Source organism: Pseudophryne corroboree, chromosome 4, assembly GCF_028390025.1.
Source record: "Pseudophryne corroboree isolate aPseCor3 chromosome 4, aPseCor3.hap2, whole genome shotgun sequence".
Taxonomy (NCBI): domain Eukaryota; kingdom Metazoa; phylum Chordata; class Amphibia; order Anura; family Myobatrachidae; genus Pseudophryne; species Pseudophryne corroboree.
The window spans coordinates 736453691-736472510 of record NC_086447.1 but is presented as its reverse complement, the minus strand read 5'-3'; the positions used below and the strand labels follow the sequence as shown (position 1 = coordinate 736472510).

The 18820-nt window shown below is 44.7% G+C and overlaps 1 protein-coding gene across 2 annotated transcripts in view; it reads left to right on the top strand.

The window, feature by feature from the left end:
* Positions 1-17563, top strand: part of ANAPC1 (anaphase promoting complex subunit 1) — a 365074-nt gene extending 347511 nt beyond the window's left edge. For both annotated transcript variants that reach the window (XM_063918099.1, XM_063918098.1), the window contains exons 45-48: positions 13126-13221; positions 13457-13655; positions 15715-15849; positions 16717-17563. In XM_063918099.1, the coding sequence (XP_063774169.1) occupies positions 13126-13221; positions 13457-13655; positions 15715-15849; positions 16717-16832 (546 nt within the window). In that variant the 3' untranslated portion in view covers positions 16833-17563. The remainder of the gene's footprint in view (positions 1-13125; positions 13222-13456; positions 13656-15714; positions 15850-16716) is intronic.
* The last annotated feature ends 1257 nt before the right edge of the window (positions 17564-18820 follow it).

Sequence of the window (18820 nt, the reverse complement as noted above, 5' to 3'; positions counted from 1 at the left end):
GACCCTAATTCTTCCATCTGTCTAATGCACGTATCAGTTTGTACGATATGTGCACAGTATCCTGGTGATACCTCTCCAACTTTAGTAATCCTATTTCCTAAGGTATATCGATACCGGAATGATTTTCCTCTACTGGCTATGTGGCGTACGAGTTCTGTATCTGTAGGCATTCTATCTGCTCTGTGTGAAAAGGTCATGGTAAGGTTGCTCCATGACACTTCCCAATTTCCCGGTTTTCTGGGATTGGAGATGTTAAAACATATGAGGGACCTATCCACATGGTATTGGTGGAGCTTTAAACTAGGAGGGCTGGAGATGTTAAACCTCCGGTCCACCGGTCTCCCACCACTTAGCTCAAGTACCTCCCCTAACGTTAAAGGAAATGGTACTAGCCCTGATTTGCTGTGACCCTGAGGTACTTGAGAGCATACCCAACAATCTGTTTGGTTCAACACGTTACCCACTAGAGAGTGATAGTCACTCAATGGATGCCGGTCCATATGGATATTAAAACTAGATTGGCATTTCTTTATGCATCCATCTTCAACCAGATTATCACATAGCCTACAGATACAATTTTCCTCAGCTAACAATCCATCACAATTTCTTCTATCGGATCGTTTTCTGATACTCGCCTTTGCTTGTTGGCTTGGTTGATCTTGGAAAACTACGCCTCCATCATCATAATCGGAACCCATTCCAGAACCTCTTTCGACCTCTATGGTACTCTCGCCGGAACAGACTGTTCTGGTCAACATCATGGTTAACATCAAAATCCGGATCACAGTCTCTTGGGGCAAGTCCATCTTTGAGGAGGAAATAGAGAAGAATGAGAAGGGGGAAAAAGAAATTTTAAGGGAGAGGGGATGGGAAGTGGAGAAAACAATAAAAGGGAGAGGGGAGTCGACAGCTGCTTTCGGTCTTCAAGGCTCAGGTGCCGCCTCAGTCCTCCTGGAACAGACACTCTAGTGATACGACCTCTACCGTCTGTTCCTTATCACGGGACTTCTCTGGATCAGCAACCTTCTTGCAGTGGGATGAATGGACCCAAGTCTCTCTCTCAGCAACCTTCAATGCTGTGGTGCTAGTCAATAAGACCTGGTATGGTCCTTCCCATCTATCAATAAGACAACCTGAGCGTAGAAAATTTCGTATCATTACATAATCCCCAGGTTCAATGTCATGACAATTACTATCTGGTAAATCAGGAATCACCAACTTCAGATTATCATTTTGATTCCTCAACTGTTTACTCATGTTAATCAAGTACTTTACAGTTACTTCATTGTTACATTTCAAATCATCCTGAGGGTTAATCATGACATGCGGTTGTCGACCAAACAGAATTTCAAAAGGAGACAGATTAAGAGGGGACCTGGGAGTGGTTCTGATGCTATACAAAACAATGGGTAAAGCTTCTGGCCACGTCAATCCTGTCTCTGCCATTACTTTACTCAATTTATTTTTAATAGTGCTGTTCACTCTTTCGACCTTCGCACTCGCCTGTGGACGGTACGGAGTGTGCAGCTTGCTATCAATTCCCATCAACTTACACATTCCTTGAAAGACATCACCTGTAAAATGGGTACCCCTATCACTTTCAATGATTCTAGGGATACCATATCTACATACAAATTCCTGCACAATTTTCTTAGCTGTAAACATAGCGGTATTTGTAGCTGCTGGAAAAGCCTCGACCCAATTCGAGAAAACATCTATGCAAACAAGTACATATTTCAAATTTCTACATGGGGGTAATTGAATGAAGTCAATTTGTATTACTTGGAAAGGGCCGCCGGCAGGTGGGATATGGGATGGTTCTGTTGGTATTGCTTTTCCAATATTCTTTCTCAGACAGGTAAGGCATGACATTGCTCTTTTACTAGCATGAGAGGAGAATCCTGGGGCGCACCAGTATGCTCTTACCAACTTGCACATCCCCTCCTTGCCTAGATGAGTCAGCCCGTGAGCTGCTTCAGCCAGACACGGAAGGTATGCCCTGGGGGCCACTGGTTTACCATGTCCATCCGTCCAGAGCCCTGAGGACTCCTGGCCATATCCCTTTGCCTTCCAGACTGCCTTCTCCTGAGTGGAACACAAATTCTGCATTTCACACAACTTTTGTGTGTTGATGGTATTAAATACCATCAGTTGTGTGGTGTCTGTCCGTATGGGGGTAGCAGCTGCAAGCTTTGCAGCTTCGTCTGCTCGGCTGTTACCAAGGGATACTGGGTCTTGACTATATGTATGTGCTTTACATTTGATAACAGCCACTCTGTCGGGTTCCTGTATCGCTGTTAGAAGCCTTTTTATGTGAGCTGCATGCGCTATCGGTGTACCAGCTGCCGTCATGAAATTTCTGAGACGCCATAGCGCTCCGAAATCATGTACTACCCCGAACGCGTATCTAGAATCGGTGTAGATATTGGCAGACTTACCCTTAGCCAATTCACATGCTCTGGTTAGGGCGACCAGTTCAGCAACCTGGGCTGAGTGAGGTGGGCCTAGTGGTTCCGCTTCTATGGTGTCTTGGTCATCTACGACTGCGTATCCAGTACACAAGTCTCCCGAGTCTGACTGTCTGTGACAACTACCGTCCGTGTAGAACGTGAGTTCTGCATCTTCTAGTGGATTGTCACTGATGTCAGGCCTTGCGGTAAAATTTTGGGTCAAATATTCCATACAATCATGTGTATCTTCCTTTGCATTAAATCCTCCTTCCCCATCACTCTCACCTCCCACCCTTTGTGCCTGTCCAGGCACACCTGGGAGAAATGTTGCAGGGTTTAATGCGCTGCATCTCCTTATGGTGATGTTTACTGGGGCCATTAATGCCAATTCCCATCTCGTAAACCTTGCTGATGAGACATGTCTGGTTTGGGCAGAATTCAATAAGGCCGATACCGCATGTGGTGTATGGATTGTGAGGTTGTGGCCTAGCACGACATCTTCGCTTTTCGTCACTAGCAATGCTATCGCCGCAACGCTACGCAAGCATGTGGGGAGGGATCGCGCTACCGTGTCTAGCTGAGCGCTGTAGTATGCAATTGGCCTGCTGGCATCACCGTGTTTTTGTGTTAGTACACCTGCTGCGCACCCAGCACTTTCTGTTCCGTATAGTTCAAAGGGTTTCCCATAGTCTGGCATACCTAATGCTGGTGCCTGCGTTAGGCACTGTTTGAGTCTCTCAAATGCTGTTTCGGATTCGTCTGTATGCGAAATCCGATCAGGTTTGTTTGAAGAGACCATTTCCTGCAAAGGTAGCGCCAATATGGAAAACCCTGGGATCCAATTACGGCAATACCCACACATTCCTAAAAACGTCCTGATCTGTTGCTGGGTTTGTGGCAGTGTCATGTCTCTAATGGCTTGGATTCTATCAGCGGTCAGGTGTCTCAGTCCTTGTGTTAGACAGTGTCCCAAGTATTTTACCTTAGCTTGGCATAATTGCAATTTGTCTTTGGAGACCTTGTGACCTGTGTCTGAAAGATGAAACAGGAGCTGTTTCGTATCCTTCAGGGATGCCTCCAATGAATCAGAACACAGCAGTAGATCATCCACGTACTGTATCAACACTGATCCACTTTCCGGTTGGAAAGACTGTAAACAATCATGCAAAGCCTGAGAAAATATACTTGGACTATCTATGAAACCTTGGGGTAACCGAGTCCACGTGTATTGGACTCCTCTGTATGTGAATGCAAACAAATATTGGCTGTCAGGGTGCAGAGGTACCGAAAAGAAAGCGGAGCAGAGGTCAATAACAGTGAAAAATTTGGCAGTGGGAGGAATTTGCATTAGGATGACAGCTGGATTAGGCACTACGGGGAACTGACTCTCGACTATTTTGTTAATCCCCCTTAGATCCTGCACTAGCCTGTAACCCCTCCCCCCACTCTTTTTAACAGGGAAGATGGGACTATTTGCTGTGCTGGACGTTCTTACTAGAATGCCCTGTTGTAGCAAGCGCTCTATTACCGGGAAAACTCCTAACTCCACCTCTGGCTTCAGAGGATACTGTGGGATTTTTGGAGCTATCCTACCATCTTTTACTTGTACTACTACTGGAGCTACGTTTGCCATTAATCCAGTGTCCTGTCCATCTTTTGTCCAAAGCGACTCTGGTATCTGAGATGTCATCTCTTCTATTTGGGATGGATTCCTATTTGTCATAATGGAATGTGACATTAATTTTGATGGGGAGTCTAACATGTCTCGTACTTCCTGAGCGTGATTCTCAGGGATGTCCAAGAATACACCTTCAGGAGTACAATAAATGACGCAACCCATTTTACATAGTAAGTCTCTTCCCAGGAGATTGGTCGGTGCCGATGCAGCCAGCAAAAAGGAATGCTTGGTATGCAAAGGCCCTATTGTAATCTCGGCTGGTTTGCTAACAGGGTAGTGCTGGACTACTCCTGTCACTCCTATGGCTGGAACTGTCCTACCAGTGGTTCTCATGCCCACTGTCGAATTGATCACTGACTTGGCCGCCCCTGTGTCTACAAGAAAGTTTAAAGTTTTACCGGCTACATTGATTGCAATCTCTGGTTCGCTTCCAAGACTGGCAATCAATTTAACTGGTTGCAGATTACAGGTATGGCCACACCCCTATTGGGTATGCTGACCTCCCTGAATCCCGCTGGCAGCAACTACTTGTGAGGGAGTTAGCTGGGAACTACCAGAGGCATGCCAATCTCTGTTTGGGGGATATCTTTTTGTTTCCCCTGTATGTGGCTCAAAACTCCGCCTCTGTGGACCCTGCTCCCAATGTCGTGTGTGGTGTTGTTGTCTAGGGGGTTGAAAAGATCTTTGTACATTTCTTACTCTACAGTCTCGTGCAAAATGTCCTGGTTTGTTACAAGAAAAACATGTTATTACACTTGCCTTACCCACAGGATTCGGTGGTACATACGCAGGCTGCCTTGTGGTCAGCGCCTGTATACTTACGGACATCAACTTATCACTTTGCGACTCCCTGTGCCTAGTGATATTTCTGTCGTGATCAATAGCAGCCTCTCTCAAGGTGGACACTGACAGACCTCGCCAACATGGCTGCGTGGTCTGTACCCTAGCTTTTAATGTTTCTTTCAAACCATCCATCAGTACAGATACTGCTACTTCTCGATGGTTTGGGTTGGTCTTTATGTCTTCTATACCAGTGTACTTTGCCATTTCTAATAGTGCCCGGTGAAAATATTCTATTGCCGTTTCGGACTCCTTTTGCTTAATGGAAAATATTTTATTCCATTTAACAACGGCTGGGAAATACTCTTTTAGCTGTAAATTTATCCTTTTTACATTATCCTTATTGTACACGTCTGTAAGCGGTACATCTTTATCCAATGCACAATCAGCTAAAAACTGAGTTGCATCAACATTGGAAGGTAAACAAGCTCTTAGCAGTATCTGCCAATCCTTGTTGTTGGGTTCTACCGTGTTACCTAAATCCCTGATGTATTTTTGGCTAGCAACTAAATCCTTCCTGGGGTCAGGAAATTCAGACACTATTGTTCTTAATTCCATTCTGGAAAATGGAGTGTACATGGCAATGTTCCTTATGGGAGTGGCTCCAGACACATCTGTTTTTCCATTGGGAACTGCTATTACCCTTACAGGAGCAATTCTAACAGCCTCTTCCTGTGTAGATTCTACAGCTTGTTGTGGTACAATTGTTTCAGTGTAGTGCATGGTGCCGTACTTACCCGTTGACACGACCTCACCTATCCCTCCGCTAGGGGCTTTCACTAATCTCGTGGGTGTCGCTGTGCCTACTGTGGTCTCTGCTATGGTGGCTGCAAGAGAGAGAGCTGAAATTGTTGCTGAATCGTCTTCTTGATCACACTCCTGAGGAAGGTTCAAAACAGGGTACATCTTGCACGGGTTAATACTTGCATGAGTTATTTGGTTAACATCATTAACATTTACAGTGTTACTAAGAGTTTGTGTTTTACAACCCTGTGCGTTTCTCTCCGCAATCAACTTCTCTCCTGCAATGTATGGTGGGGGAGGAGCTGTGGCAATCAACTTCCTGACTGCCCCAGATCCCGCCGCCAGAGCCAAACCTCTCTGTATCTCACCTTCCTGGTGCCATAACTGTAAATAATCATGATGCTGAATTCGTCTCTTTGCTGATTTTACGAGACATATCCTCCTCCTTAAATTTTGTAACACCTCTGGACTGAAGCTACCTATTCTTGGGAACTTGTCCCTGTCTTGTACAGTCATTCTCTCCCATTCATCACATAAAGATTCGGTGTGAATTCCATATTTTTCACACATTACATATCGTGCCGACCCAACTGGTCGGTTCACAGAATCAACCTGAACCAGGGTTGATCGCCCCCTACCTGAGCAACTGGCCCCCATAGTCTGTAGGTGTTGCTTAGTCCTCCTTGGATTTTCTGTATCAAGGTTTTCAGCAAGCCTTTTCAGACAACCAAATTACTCCACAGTAGGCCGGCGGTGGCGGTTTACCGAGTACCCCACTCACTCGCCCACCTCGACCAATACGACCTGTAAACACCGTTATGATGCCAGCGTACTCGATACAGGGCCCCTATGGAACCTTCAGTTTACTGGAACATATGAGGGTTACCCGCAGGACACTTACTCTTTCCAGTAAAGTTGGGGTTGTTAGATAGTTCCTGAGTGACCAGCGAACTTCCCTTCCAAAAATAAAAAATTACACAAATCACGTCAGAATGTACAAATAGCGTTTGTGACCACTTTACTCTAATGGTATTTAGGTCAGATTACTAACTACTGCACACAATTACGTGTGGTCCAATCGTTCAGTACACGAGCACTACTTGTCATGTACTGAAAGACCAATGGAATCGATGTTTCCGGCCGCGATTCCTTCAGCAAGAGCTTATGGCCTATATGGGTTCTGCACCAACACCCCAGGCGTTGTGCCACTGGACTTTTATAGCGGACCTTTTACCTTACGACCTCCTGGTCTTGTTCCTTATGACCTCCTGGTCTTGTTACCTTATGGTCCGCTATACTCTAATGCTCAAATATTATTTAACCAGGGATGCCTCCCTGGCCACCGTATATGTCACTTACACGTATGTCCCTTGACGAGTACCCGACTTTCCTTTTGGTTCCACCTTAAAGTTATATAAACTTTTGTATACAAAACACACTCACTCAACACATGTACACTTTGTTTCTATATCTATTTCTGCGCAGAAATTGTCTTCAGGCCAAAAGTGTTACCAATTAGGAGCAGGATCTGTTAAACTAAATTTCAGATTTTCCAAAAAATAGATTTGCGTTATTTACCGCGTCGCGTTATCTACCGCTGTGCGTTACTTATCGCTTTTGCGCTAATTATCGCTTTGCGCTAATTCAACTTTTCGTGACTTGGGCTACGTGGGCGTAACCAGACGCTACGTTGCGTAATGAACGCTGCGTGCGTCTGCCTTTTGGATTGCGTACGCTAGTCTTTGTTAGCGACACGTGTACGCAATGCAAAGGATCCACCGTAACACAATATATTTATTTATCAATGTAGATGATCCCTGATCATCTACCGCAATCCACACTGACTGCCTTGTATCTCAGACAAACCGTGTGTTTGTTCTATACTTTAACTATTACCTCTACTTTTAAATAACAGCAAATCTCTTTTTAGCACTTTCTATCAACTATAAAATTTGGCAAACAGGAATAGTGATATACGAAAATGAAACAGAAATGCAGATATATGCGTACGCAAGACAAAAGAAAAATAAACAGTTTTAAAAGACACAAGCGTTTTGTTCTTACTTCCGGTTACCGGATTCCTTCAGCACTCTTTACCTAAGCGAAGCAGACGCTTATCCCGCCAGCACTATGAGACAACCTCCCACCCTTTGCTGGAGGGATAATGTCCGCTGATCTACCTAGTGCAGATGTGAAAAGGACCGGACGAGCCCGCAATTGACAATTACTAAATTCCTTGTCGTATAAACAACCCTTTATGAAGCTAAGAACACTGTACGCTGTTTGCTCAAGAAGTACCGTAATGGTACGCTATTTGCGTAACGATCGCTCAGCGGTAAGCGAGACGCTCAAGCGTCACGTTCGCTCACGGCCTAGTGATCACAGGACACGTTATTGGTTATGTCTAGGGGAAAGATTCGCTGTAACGTAGCATACGCTAGAGACCACGAGGAGGTCACCAGCGGTGCAGACGCTCACAACACTATACCTTGATATTAAACCTTATACCGATGAAACACACAGAATACCTTAATGTGAATACAGGGTGTAAATGCAACCTTGTGTAACCTGACTATCTACAAAGCTGTTTGAGCGTCACCGACGCTCAAGTGAACACTTAATACTATAGTAAATACACTGATACTGGTTTAGGGTTCCAAAGCCTATAATCTGTATTATATCTAGTATACTTGTAAAAGAGTAACAGTACAAATGATACACTACAATATAACAAAGACTTCCTAACCAAACACCTAACTAAGGGATAAACTACAATGCTATCCTGGTCTAACACAATATAATACAATACTATAAAGTTTAGTCTAGGGGAGATTTGAGAGAAAAGAGAGAATAGAGAGAGAGAAATAGACACAGAGAGAGAGAGAGAGAGAAATTGGCTCACAGAAAGACAATGATTACGGAGAGAACTTACGCACAAAGGGTATGATCGCCTGCGCCTCGATATCCAGCTCCCGATTATCAGCAGATAACCGTTGATGAGAGAGTGAGAGCTGGATGTGGTCGGTCTGCCTATTTATGCCCCACACACAATGCAATCTCCTAGTCCCTACAATCCTACAGTTTATTGGACACAGGAATTCGGCCCTGTACTGTAACCAAAGGTCATAGGTTGATTCATACAGGTGGGCTGTGCTGATTTCCAACAGCTCAGGTGGGTGGGGAACTGGGTTTCCCGCCGCATACCTGAGTATGTGCAAATCATAGAAATGGACATAAACTTCTTATGTCCATAACTATTCGCACGAGCGATTAATACGCTCCAAACCAACACCGGAATATTGCTAATTAAATACTCTTCCGATGGGTACCAAACACTGCTGTATGACTCCTGTTAGACCCTTCGTGCAATACAAAGAGGGATTCCTCCGCTCAGGGACATTCTATCTAAACCAAACTTACAGAAACTATTGAGGGGAACATGATCTATAAACTACATTAATTGTGAACTTTTGTAACGAATGAGTCGCACGCTACGATCACATAAACTCTACCGTAAATGCGCATACTGCGCGTGCGAGTGCACGCTATTGCGGGTATGCGCTTCCACGGGAGAGCGTACGCATGCGCAGCACGGACCAGTGTGCGGTGCAAATATGGCAGTGTGCACTAAGACATTTTTCTGACTTTGACACCCTAGATATACAGCATGCATATCTGCATATCCCTATTGCTCCCTTGTATCAACAATACCTGCGTTTTGCTATATGCAACCAACATTATCAATTCCAGGCACTGCTGCTAAGGCTGTCTACGGCACCCAGAATTTTTACAAAAGTTATGGCAGTCATGGCAGCACAACTGCATCATCACGGAGTCAGAATGCTTACCTACCTGGACGACTAACTACTTTTCTCTTATGTTCTAGAGGATGCTGGGGACTCCGTAAGGACCATGGGGTATAGACGGGCTCCGCAGGAGACATGGGCACTCTAAAGACTTTAGATGGGTGTGCACTGGCTCCTCCCTGTATGCCCTTCCTCCAGACCTTAGTTAGATCCTGTGCCCAGAGGAGACTGGATGCACTGCAGGGGAGCTCTACTGAGTTTCTCTGAAAACACTTTTTGTTAGGTTTTTTATTTTCAGGGAGCACTGCTGGCAACAGGCTCCCTGCATCGTGGGAGAAGCAGACCTACTTAACTGATAGGCTCTGCTTCTTAGGCTACTGGACACCATTAGCTCCAGAGGGTCGGAACACAGGTGTCGTCCTCGCTGTTCGTCCCAGAGCCGCGCGCCATTGCTCCCACACGTACCCACACAGAAGGCACTGTACGGGTGCAGGGCGCAGGGAGGGCGCCCTGGGCAGCAATATTAACCTCAAGGGACACTGGCTAATATATTAGATACTGCGGAGGCAGTATATTGAAACCCCCCCGCCAGTATAAAGAATTTGAGCGGGACCGAAGCCCGCCGTTGAGGGGGCGGAGCTTGATCCTCCAGCACTAACCAGCGCCATTTTTCTCCACAGCAAGCTGCAGAGAAGCTGCTCCCCGGACTTTCCCCTGCTGAGCAAGTACGGAGGGCAAAAAAAAAAGGGGGGGGCACATTTAATTGGCGCAGTGAGTGTATTATTTATTCTATAAAAGAGCGCTGTACAGTCTGGGATTTTATTCCAGTGTCCAGTGGCGCTGGGTGTGTGCTGGCATACTCTCTCTCTGTCTCTACAAAGGGCCTTATTGGGGGCTGTCCCCATAATTGTCTATCCCAGTGTGTGTGGGAGTGTCAGTACGCGTGTGCATATTTCTGCTTTGTCCGTATGGTTTAAACATAGGATTGCTCCGTATCCGGATGTTTGCACCTACCTCCAGGGCGTTCTCCGGATCCAGCATCCATAAGGTCCTCCAGTGGCTCAGTGAGATCTGTCTGTGGTTCTGGACGCTATTCAACCTTTGTACTCAGTTGATCTGAAATGGTTAACTGCAAAAACCTTATTCCTTCTGACCATTGCATTTGCCAGATGGGTGTCCGATTTGGGTGCTCTTTCCTGTTGCCCTACTTTCCTGATTTTTCATCCAGACAGGGCTGTACTTCGTACTCGACCAGGTTACCTGCCTAAGACTTGAATAAGGAAATTGTGGTTCCATCCTTCGCCTCACCAAATCTCTCAGCTGCAGAGAGTTTTCTGGATTTAGTTAGAGTTCTTTGTATCTATCTAGAATGGACCAGTTAACTTTGGAGATCGGATTCCCTCTTCATCCTTTATGGTTTTCACAAATGTGGTTGGCCAACTAATACACAGACTCTGGCCAGATGGATTAAAATGGCTATTGTACAAGCATACTCTCAAGCTGATTTTCCAGTCCCTGCTTCGATCTCTGTTCGTTCTACTTGGTCTGTAGGACCGTCGTGGTCTTTTGTCCACACTTAGGTTCTATGCCTTTGATACATTTGCCTCCCAGGATGCTTCATTTGGATGCCAGATTCTACTATTCACTCAGGAGGTCCCTACCCTTAAAGTACTGCTTTAGGACATCCCTGTGGAGCCCTATGGAACTCGAAGAAGAAAAGGAGAGTTATGGTGACTTACCCTTGTTAACTCTCTTTCTTCAAGGTTCATAGAGTCCACAGCACCCACCCTAACACACTTGGCTTATATGGGTTTGCGGCTTTGGTCACTGGTTCCCAGTGGTGCAAGTAGAAAAAATGTCTACTGGCACGATTTTTTTGGCACGCAAATGGGTGTGACCAAATGCCACATGGGCCATGGCCAATGAAAATGGGGGCGTGATACACATTTGGGGGGGTTAGATACACATATGACCCCAATAGTTCCAGATACACACATGCCCCCAATAGTTCCAGATACACATATGCCCCCACCGTGCCAGATACGCCCCCACCATGCCAGATATGCTCCTACAGTGCCTGATGTGCCCCCACGGTGCTAGATGCACAAATGCCCCCGAGTGCCCCCCCTCCCTGCTGCTCACTGTTGCTTCTGCTGTGTGAGGGGAGGAGAGCGCAGCGCGTGCCTCTCCTGCCCCTCAATGTTCGTGAAGTCCGGTTTCCAGCGGCGAGTATCTCAAATGAGGGGCTGGTTCGTTTGGCTGCCGGTCCGCGAGCTCTGATTGTCTAACAAACCGGTGCCTTATTGAGATTCACTCTGCGGCCGCTGGAGACCGGACACATCACAGAGCATTGAGGGACAGGAGAGGCGCTGCGCTGCTCTCTTCTCCCCTCACACAGCGGGATGCAGTCAATTTACCTCCAAACAAAATCCCGACGGTCGAAATCCCGACAGCAATTGACCGACGGTCAAAATACCGGCATGGACAAAATACTGACATTTAAAATACAGACAAGGTCAAAATACCGACATGTAAAATACCGACAAGGTCAAAATGCCGACATGAGTTTTTAATTGAAACCGACTTGTTCATACTTTACCATCTCAGTGGACCTGGAGGGGGAATATAATAGTGTGCCGAGCGCAGCACACTTATATGGTGTCCATGTCGACCTATGTCGACATATACACACACAAAAACAATGAAAACCGCATGTCGGTATTTTACATGTTGGTATTTTAAATGTCAGTATTTTCTATGGCGGGATTTTGACCGTCGGTCAATTGCTGTCGGGATTTTGATTGGAGGTATTTCATACCGATCCCCACACAGCAGCGGGCTGCAGGTATGGTGGACGGCTTGGCAGTATGGCATACCAGCTGGGAATTTCTTACCGGTACGCCGTAACGCCCCGTACCGCCATACTTGCAGCACTGATGGTTCCCTTCTCCTGTGTGTGAGAATGTGTTCTTATGTGTGCCAAGTCTTTCTTCTCTCTTGACCCCCTCTTCCTGCTTTGGGCTTCTTAACAAAACTGACCTGCCTGAGCATGGAGGCAAGGTTATAGGGAGAGGGACCCAGGCATCCTGGGATATCTGAAAAGGTTTAACGATATGGTGCGCAGAAGCTGATCCTACCACCTATAACCCCAATGTTACCCTGTGGACCCTATGGACATAGAAGCAAGAGTTAACAAATTGTAAGTCTACCATAACTCGTCTTTTTTTTTTTTTTTTTTTTTTTTTTTTTTTGCATGTGTCCACTTAGTGGTAATAATGTCGTCCACGAAGTTTGGATGTTGCAAATTAACACCTTACCATGTACACTGCTGACTGTTTTTTCAGGATCCACAAAGTGTTGAATGTGCTCCTTATTTGTATTGACTGGACAAACCCAATAAGGGTTTGCTGCATGTGAAAAGTCCCTGACACATTAGCTACTTACCCTACGGATGGACACTTCTTGTCTCATAGAATATGATAGACAATAGGTAGCTCTTTCTTCATGTGTTTGCGTTTTCCTTTGAAAAAGTTGGTACGGCTCAAGTATCTGCTTTATTCAGTGGACTTTAATCATGGAAAACTAATGAATTGTTTTATATTGCCAGAAACAAGAGATCCTGGACCTGTTTTCCTCCATCTTGTACGAGTGTGTAACCCAAGAGAACCCCGAGATGCTTCCTGCTTACATTGCTATTGACCAGGTGACTCTTCATTTTTTTAAATAATATATTATGCAAGTTTTAGAAAGGGATTGCTTGTTTTTCTCTGGGCACGGCATTTATCTGCTGTGTAGGGTAGCAGTGGTATGGTTGCACATAAGTCCCTGTATAAAGGTACAGACATGGTTAAGTACGGACTTCCAAAAGGTATTGCAGATCCAGATTGATATTGCCCCACATATTATAGGAGTAAGTAGATCTTTTCTTTCTCCTTAAGGCTGTGCGAAGACTAGAAAGGAGAGAAACTACAGAGACCTTTGAATTATGGCAGATAAAATTGGTTTTAGATTTCTTCAACTCCCAGAAACTTCAGGAACGGATGAAGAGGAATTTTAACCGTGGACTCTTCATGAACTCAGAGTTTCTACCGGTGATGAAATGTACTATTGACAACACCTTAGACGAATGGCTGCAAGGTAAAGGGGTCTATGTTCAAAACAACTGATGTTCAGTGTGCATAAGTAGAGTGGTTTGAATATGCTAAAATGCAAATTGAATTTTGCACGCTAATTCTTGTTCCACAACCTGTGTCTGAAGGGAGGTAAAGGCTATACTGTATTTAAAGGGCCTTATGCACTGACAGCAGCTAGACGGGCTGAACTGTCGTTTTAGAAACCACGTCTGGTAGCCCTCAGGTTCATTTTGACATTGAGCTGCTCCACTGTAGCGTGTTGGCCAACCGTGAGGGTTGGCACCTTTGTAGCCGACGTTCACCTCTCACATCACGCGAGCAGTTCACAAAATGCGCTGTTTCAGAAATACCGCCGCCCTTGTCCGGAAAGCTGATACTCATCCCTTTTTGCAACTGCAAGCACCATAAGATTAAGATGCATCTCCGTCTAGTGTCCTATGTGTAATACAGCTTTTCACCATCTTCTGCTATGGTCCTGACTCAAGTGATCCCTGTATTTACGACACCCAATGGATATTCCGATTACTGGGCATTTTCAATTGCTAATTGCTGCTCTGATCCAATTCAGTTAGCGGGGATTACCTTGCGCATGAATCCCTGATGGGGGAATTTTCTTTTCAAGCGCTGTGAGCTGCAGGGTGAGCTGCAGGGTAAAGTCTGTGAGAAAACAGCACAGTCAGGGGCTCACGTGCAGGGAAGACCAATTGATTCCGCAGTTTACACAGAATCAGTGGGACTCTGATTTTAGGCGCTATTTATTTAGCTGTGGGGTTTTGAATATGCTCGTACATGTAACCTTTTCTACTGACCTAAAGCAGACATTCTCAACTCACTAAAGTTCTAGGAGTTCTGACTGTTTGGTTTCACTATATGAAAAACAATCCGTGCAATCAACAATAGGTCACATGGCTCCTGTGTCTGGAGAGGTATCCAGTCTCTAGGTCGACATGAGTTTTTCCAAAAAAAAATTTATTTTTTTGAACTTTATCATACTTTACCATCCATGTGGACTATGATTCGGAATGGTAACCTTGCCCGAAGCATGGCGCGCGGACACATGGCACTAACTGGGGTTCCCCGTCACTGTACGGCGAAAACAACACCAAATAACATTTAAAAACTCATGTCGACCTAGAATCCCTGTCGACCTAGAATCCCTGTCGACCTAAGTGTGGTCGATCTTCCATACCACACCCGTCTGGAGATGTGCAATGTGTGATGGGCAATAATTGTTGCAATTGTTTTGGGTGCCCAGTACCTCCCATAAAACAAGTCTGTAACTGTGCACCTGGGTAAAACTGTGTATCCAAGCTCAAATCTAAATTGTAGTGTAACAATGCATCTGTCCAGCATGTGTGGGCTACATGCAAAAGCAGAGCATATTTTCCCTGCGTGTAAAAATAATAAATGTATCTGCACCTCTTGCACTGCAGCATGGTTTGTTCCAGATACAAAATGACCTGCTGAATTTATTTTTGCTTTGCTCCCAAATCGACTCTCTATTCCAGGATATCTATCCTGATGCATCAGGTGCCTGTTGGAAGAATTGCAGCCAGCAGGGGTCTTGTTTTGTATGTATGGCGTTCCTGCCCTAAACCTCAACCATTTTGGAAGGAGATTGTTACCCAGGCTTGCCAGGTTCTCCATCTGCAGGCTATGCACACCTCGAAGTACATACTGCTCCCTATCCCAGGCTGCCCTAAACAAACCTGTAATTTATTCTGCCTCATTATGAGTGGCGCTGCCTGCCAAATTGATGCCTCTTGGTTCAACCAGTCAGCAACTTCCCCTCCTCTTTGTCAACTCAGTCTGCACCAGGGGATTGTAGATGTACTAAATGGAAAATATTACGATCATCCTGAGGATCTTCTCAGAATCTTTACATGCAGTGTGGGACCATGAATTTCATGGTTCAACTGGCCCATCCTTGACCTTTTCTCTTATTGGAGTGTACTGGTCCCACCCGGAGTTTATATTTTGTTCGTTTGCCCAAAATATAACATTGTTGGGAATAAAGAGATTGAATTGACTTGTCCACCTGTCATGTTGTTGTTTCCTAACAGGTGGGGGGGATGTCTCCCTACACTCGTATTTAGCTGGTCAGCCAGTCGACGACTCTCAACTCAGTATGTTGGCCTGTTTCTTGGTTTACTACTCCATGCCAGCGCCAAAGGATGTATTGGGGGGAACACTAGAAGGTAATTATGAGTAATTTCTCAATTTTCCAGCACCCCTTGCATCCCTCTATCAAGCTTCATATGCTTTACCGTGATTTGCAGCCATGTGTCCGAGTGAGTCCACTGACAGGCTGATTAAAGCAAAAGGTCTCTCAGTACTGCATTTCTAGGTTCTTACTCGACTTCAGTGTCAGGACATACTGTATGACCGGCATAGGGACTAAAGTTTCTTACTACATTTTAGACTACTAAGAAAATGTATAGCATATAGGTTATGTGCAGCGTATTCCGTAAGATGAGATAAAAGACAAATCGCACTTCCTCTGCATATTATATAAAAGCCTTCTTTATATATAACGTATGGAAATGTTCCTTAATATTCATTACCTGATAAGAGCTGATAAGAGGTTTTTAGCCATTTTGGCTACTAGGACTTACAGCAGCACGTTGCAATATAGGAGGCAACAGGAGGGAGCCATGTAGTTACTACCCCTAAACATGATCAAAGGAAACCTTGCTTACATTTGTAGGGTGGTTGGGCTTCCTAATCCTCACCTTAGATTACTGTGCATCGTTCTCCATCTTCAGTACAACAAGATATTATACGACAAGAAGTGTGATCTCTCGCCTCTTGCACGGAAGAGACACTGTGGGTTTTACTTGGCCTATAACAGTTAGGCATGTATTACATCTGCTTATAGCAAGCATCCTTCACAGAGGTACTGTATTTACATTTGATATTGCCCAGGATAAAACCAGGTGGATAATGAGTGCAGGTGCTGTGAAGTTGAACTGCAGATGTGGGTTTTGTTCAGTTCTACTATTTGGTGGAAAAGTGATTAAGGAGGATCCCTTTTATCTGTTCTTTTTTGTTTGTTTTTCTTACAGGACGTAATAGTTTTTCTGAGCTGCTGCTGAAATTCCAGGACCTGAACATACCTGTCAGAGCGTTACTTAGGCTCGCCCCACTACTCCTTGGGAATCCACAGTCTATGGTCCTCTAGTAGGTTGACCAAAACAAGGTTCTTATTGGCTGCAGGGATATGTGTATGTCTCAGACCTCCCCTGCAATGACAAGCCACTATGAGATTTTTTTTAAATGGTGAAATTTTTCCTAACTGAAATAAATATTCCGCTCTACCATGCAATGTGAAGCCCATGTGGGTGATGATGCCAGCTGTACATGCGGCAGGGTAGTAAGGAAAGCATATGGTAGCTTTAGTATTCGCAGAAGGCGTTGTAGCCCATAGCATCCAAGCAGGTGGATCTGCCATTTATCTAGAATTGCTTAAAACAGAAAACCAGTCTGGTTGTTATGGGTTACAAAAGAATCTGATTAGTTACATGTGCAGCGATTACTGTAAATATCTCACTGTCTGTAGTGAGCGGAAGGAGAAGGAATGTCTGTGAATCTCTATAAACTGCTGAGTGTTATTAGTGATGCTTTCATCATCCGCCATCTCACTTACTACAAGCAATAATTTATTTTACTGTCTACGGTTGCTGGCACATTCTCCCCTCCATGTGAATGGCAGGAACCATGTAGAACATAGGATATTCAGTAATCTTTTCACCATTTCGAAAAATCAAGGCCAAAGTGCAGTGCAGTCACATTTCTCATGTCTTATTTGTCTTAAGACTGTGTATTTCTTTTATAAATATGGAATTGTGTTGCTGCAAAAGATGTTTGTACATACAGTTTTCTTACCAAAATAAATACAGAAAAAAACTCTGACTTTGCTTTCATGTTTTTATCATTAATGTGGCAAATGTTTTATTATCAGTCTTGTTGGTAAATGAAGTTTGGGATAATTAGAATGTGTGATGGTGACAGATCTACATCTGCTTATCTCAGGCAGGTGATGCACAGTACTAACGCTTATGTGCAGTTCCCACCCCGTGTGTATGCAGCTAAAGCTGGGTATACACTAGGCAATATGTCGTCCAATCCGGAGGAACAGACCAAAATATTGTGCACATCGGGTAGTGTGCACAATATGCTGCTGCGCGCTCCTGTGTGCCAACGTCAGGGTTGTCCAATCTGCTGTGCTGCACGGGCCGGCGGCCTACAGCATGCAGCTGAATGCGACTAATGAATTAATTATTGCGCGGTCGCACGCTTTATTATTCAGTCTGTACGGGCGACTGATGTATCGTTATATCGGTTGTCCCATCGGCCATGATCCAGGATCATCTAATGTGTGCCCAGGTTAACTGTAAAAGATAGATTAGATGTGTACCCTAACCAATCCACGTCGGAATGATATCTTTTATGATACGTCGTCTGTGTATCCAGCTTTAGGCAGGGAATTGTATTACAAATATATGGCTAATCTACATATTCACATTGACATAAAATGTCAAAAGGTAAGACAAGGGGATCTGATCCTTGAATTCATGTAATATTTTATCCTCATGCTGCACAGCTGTTTGAATAGAAAAGCAATTTACTAATATGCCCACAGTAGACAGAGTAATTGTGTCTTGTGAATGAATTGGGCAGGTGCACACATACCATATAATAATCCTAGGTATGAGGAACACAAACAGGACCTACCTAAGGAGCTTGGTGTCAGTGAGTGTTCATTCATCCCAGCTACACTATTCATGTTATTCTAGCTGCATTTAGGCTACCTGATACTTCCTTGTGTCCATTTCCATAGTAGAAATGCTGCCAGGTTACCATTGACTATTCTTTAGGTAGCTAAGAGAATGACTTATAACAAACAGTTATTCCAAACAGTCTCCAGGATAGAAGGGCTCGGTCTCTCGTCAGCTCAGACGGTACTATTTCCACATGCTGCGAGCAGCTTATCACATAACTGAAAGACCATCTTATTACCGTGAATCAATGTTTGCATCTATAGATAGTATAGTTACCATGTAACACAAGGGGTGGCATGCATGGCATGACTCACAAATTACAATTGTCGTGTAAAGACGGAGAAGCTGATTAACAAACAAATGAGTTATACTTATCTGTCATTGAAAA